Source organism: Priapulus caudatus, unplaced genomic scaffold, assembly GCF_000485595.1.
Source record: "Priapulus caudatus unplaced genomic scaffold, Priapulus_caudatus-5.0.1 Scaffold137, whole genome shotgun sequence".
NCBI classification, from domain to species: Eukaryota; Metazoa; Priapulida; class Priapulimorpha; order Priapulimorphida; family Priapulidae; genus Priapulus; species Priapulus caudatus.
This window is the reverse complement of record NW_014577198.1, coordinates 114152-118642: the sequence shown is the minus strand read 5'-3', so window position 1 is coordinate 118642 and position 4491 is coordinate 114152. Positions and strand designations below refer to the sequence as shown.

Here is a 4491-nt window from a genome sequence, read left to right as displayed (position 1 = left end):
AAAATAATATAGACGTATACATATTCTCAGCTATGATATAGGAACATCCGCCTTATATTACGGCATGAATATATGCGTGCGCGCGTTGCGTTTGTGTGTACATTTGTGTATATACGCGTGTGTTCGTGTGTGTCCGTGTGTGTTCGTGTGTGTGTGTGTGTGTGTGTGTGTGTGTGTGTGTGTGTGTGTGTGTGCGCGTGCGCGCATGTGTGTGTGGGTCCGCGCCTCTAAACATGTACTAGTGACAGAACGGATGAACCGATATGATATCTCGGCGCGGGAAAAGCGCGTGGTGTTTTTTTACAAGAATTTGTATTGTCTGCGGCCATATTATTCTACGTTTTCCATGAACAATGACGAAAGTAGCTATAAACGACGACGACGAAAAGGCTAAAGGGACGAATCGGAGTTGCTGCGCTCTGTACTGAGGCGAGCGATAATATACAAATAAGAACCTAAGGTCTATAATCGCGCCTTTTGTGACAGAAATTTACGAGTCATATTACATATAATGTCATCTACCTACATGTTTCTGTCCTCAGTCATGCATTTTTATTATTACTGTATTGATTATGCTCAAGTTAGAATGACACCGCTTGACCGTGCTACCTCCTTGACGATATTGCGCATTCTTATTTAAATTTTTAAGTTTTCACTTTTAAAACCGGTAGCTAATCACAAATGTGTAATTATATTTATACCTATATCTAGTATTCAGCCGAACGAATTTTTTTTTACGATATTTACATGAATATTCTAACTGAAACTAATGGTGAAATATATAGTATTGCAATCATTATCAATGAACAAATATAAACGCCATCGGTTTTGCCCCCGGCTAATTAAGAAGTTGCTGTGTCTAATTAATAGTAATTGATGCGCATGTAATGTCGCTACCGGCGTTGTAAATGAATGATTATCGTAAGTTTTAAAATAACAGGAACAAGTATTTCATGGAAATATGGAAATATCGAAATTTTTCTGCGTAACATAATAATACATAACAGCCAACTATAACCAAAACTGTGCATTAAACTTAGACTATTCGTCGCACATAGGTTTACGTTATTATGTTCGAATAAATATCTCTTGACCATGAATTTCAGTTATTTGAGTTTATTCGTAACGCACTAGGTATTATTATGACGCAGGGATTATGAACTGTGTATTATGTATTGTCTATTAAGTATGTATTATGTATATGATATATTATGTGTACTTATGTATTACGCGTTCGCCTTACATGTAACTGTTCAATCAATAAAAATATATAGAGACGTCTATAGAACTATCTATACGTATATTATTTCTATGGTTTGATCGTACATTGCTCCCCGTGACGCACTTGAAACGTCATACGACGGACTGCCAGCCGCCTCGCATGTCATAACCCTTTCACTGCTGAATACTTTTTCAGTCGATTTCGGCGATATGCTGACGTGTGCAATTATTTGCTAGCCTGTAACGTAAGAAGCGTTCTTTCCTCACCCGTGATTATCCATCCATGCTAGCTATTGTGTACAGACTGTTTTCTCCCGCTCACGTATAGATCACGTAGCGATCATTGTAGAGGCGCACCGCGCTGCGCGCTCACGACGCCGTAAACCGATTCCACGACTCCCGTAGACAGTCTATATTATACGCGTGATTCTGCTTCACAGTTGTAATATCTATGAATACAAACGCCGGTTACTTATGTTATATTATGTTCTCGTACTTGTCGGTGTCCACTGCACTGGATATAGTGACAAGATAGTGTCTAGGTGACAAAGTAGTAAACTTTGCCCCCCCTCCCCGCTAATGTAATGTAATATAACCGTTCGTTGTGTTTCTGTTCTTCCGTGACATTTTAACGTGATCATAAACGCGATCTTTGTTTACAGTGTTAGGAGCTGTGTGCTCACGCGTGGCGTCTTGTCTTAATGCGTAACAAGTCATGCACGTCTCTGCCGTAACACACACGACATCGGCAATTTCATCAGGCCGCAGGCGGCAGGAAACAAGCGCCAGAGCTCATTAGCATATTTAATTATAGTTAATCGTTTAAATCCCGCGGATTTTACATCTTAGTCCTGTAACACTTCCGATTCGCAGTCGTTAACGAGTTTTAATTTTTTGTACTAATTTTTGTTCTAATTATGTATGTATGTATGTATGTATGTATGTATGTATGTATGTATGTATGTATGTATGTATGTATGTATGTATGTATGTATGTATGTATGTATGTATGTAGATACATACATACACATGTATGTATATATAATATAATGGATGTAGTTATGATCGATAAGGAGCTCATTAGTAGAGTTGCCGATATGAGACAGAGATTGAGCACGATGGTTCGTAATTACCCAGCAGGCGGGGCGTAACCGAAACCACTTACGGACAGTAAACTTTGATTGGGGATAGAAATTACGTAGCTACGCGTAATTGAGTTAGAATTACCCACCGTAATTATTTCTGATATGTTTGCTCTGCGTCGCCTTACACGGAAAAAACTCCAACAGTCTCTGGGCACGTTTTCTCAACGCCACATATTGTAAAAAGATTGAAGCTATTGCCGCACATAAGAAAACGACAATTATGTGTTGATGCTGATACATCAAAAGAACCCGAAAAACATATTGAAGGTATTCGCGAGCAATGACGGAATGCCAGAGACTAGTACTTTTCAATGTGTGTTATATTTACAGGAATGTTATAATACATTTCGAGTAAAGTAAATTTCTAGCTCAAATATTTTTTAATTGCTCTATTTTGATATTCATTCCTCAGAGAGGAGGAAGAAAGGATTAAAATTAAGATTATCTGTTTGTAATGAATACGAGATGAGAAAAATAAATAATATGGACACCTGGAATATTAAGCGTTTGGTCTAACTCAAATCCCTTACGGAAGAAATATTTATAGACGAACGAATTCTAGTATCGCGTTTATAAATCTTCCATTTCTAAGTGTCGATAATGCAGATTTATTCACCTCCACGGAATAAAAGAACATAAACAGTCCTTATTCAACAGCTACAAGGTTACGTTGTGTGCGTTCCTCGTTGGTCCGCCGTTGCTATGACGGCAAGACACAAGTCGTAACTCCTTGACGAGTGCAGACTGAGTGTCTATATAGGAGCCTAACACTCGGTGTTTATTTATAAGAAAGCCTTTCCATACATTTATTTTTTACTTAAAGAAAGACACTGTAGCGATGCTATGCTAGGTGTACCAGTCGCCTTTGCCCCTTCGTCGTGTGTGTGGATGTTGAAATTTATGGTGGATGAACAATCGACGAGAAAATATGACAACGCACATGACACATTGTATAGAAAATCTCTCAGAGTTCATTACGAATCGTAAGTGTATGATAATGCGCGCGTTAAACTCGGCATAAATGAATCTGCCGGCATACTGTGTGCCGACTGCTCCATCTCGTGAAATGCGACGAGAATTATCTCGTGAAATCTCACGAGAATTATCTCGTGGAATCTCACGAGAAGGGTCTGGCAAAAAAACAGTAGGACATTCAAAACTCACGTCGTCAGTCAATGTAAGATGTTTCGTAGTATATTACCAGTTTTCCAGTCGCGGTCGAAACTCTGCTAATGCTGCCTTTCGAATGAATCTGTCACCTGTGCTAGGTATCGCTACTGTTTCTCTTTATACATTGACATACGCGGTATGCATGCTTCTACTGAGAACTCTACATGTACCGCGAATAAAAATTATAGAGTGTAAAAAATTTTCACTCACGCGTTCACGTTTAAATTTAAGCTAAATTTCTCATGGACGAGAATATCGAAGCATTTCGCCGTCGTTCCAAAAGGTGCATAGAACTAAATAGAGCTCCTTATAACAAACCACTGTCACAAGCAAACACGTAAGCGTACGTCTCACGAAACAACGTTGTTTTATAGTTAATTAATGTGCCGTTGGCGCTTGGGCATGACTTCCTCTGGCGTCACGCACACGCACACACACACACACACGCGCGCGCTCTCTCTCTCGCTCGCGTGGTATTCTATTTCTAACTGGTTCCGGCTGGTGAAACTCCGCACGCGACAATCTATACGGATCCGGTGCGGTGTGGAGATGCTGGACTAGGGTTGAAGAAGGCATCTGTGAGTGGCGGCGAGCGATCCACTGGAGGAGAAGGTATATGATTGAAGCTTGCTGCTTCCCTGGTCTATGGGTTAGGCGGCGGCGCGCAGAACGCGCTGCTCATGAGCGAAGCGATCTCTGTTATCAGCTCGTCGCTCGCGCTGTCTCTCTTTCTCTCGCTCGCCGTCGTCTACAATTCCCCAGCGAGCAGCTTCTTGACAAGTAGACGCAGTTCCTTCCTGTCAATGCATTTGTCACCTGAATAGACAGAACACGAGCCTTATAAATATAGATGTATAGATAAATGTATAGAAAGAGAAAGAGAGAGAGCGAGCGAGAGATAGCGCGCGCACGCGAGAGAAAGAGAGAGAGAGAGAGAGAGAGAGAGAGAGAGAGA

General features: G+C 40.6%; 1 protein-coding gene across 2 annotated transcripts in view; it reads right to left on the bottom strand.

Annotated features, from left to right (window-relative positions):
• Positions 1–3089: 3089 nt before the first annotated feature.
• LOC106806034 (prothoracicostatic peptide-like) overlaps positions 3090–4491 on the bottom strand; it is a 79921-nt gene continuing 78519 nt past the window's right edge. For both annotated transcript variants that reach the window (XM_014807877.1, XM_014807876.1), the window contains one exon: positions 3090–4352. In XM_014807877.1, the coding sequence (XP_014663363.1) occupies positions 4285–4352 (68 nt within the window). In that variant the 3' untranslated portion in view covers positions 3090–4284. The remainder of the gene's footprint in view (positions 4353–4491) is intronic.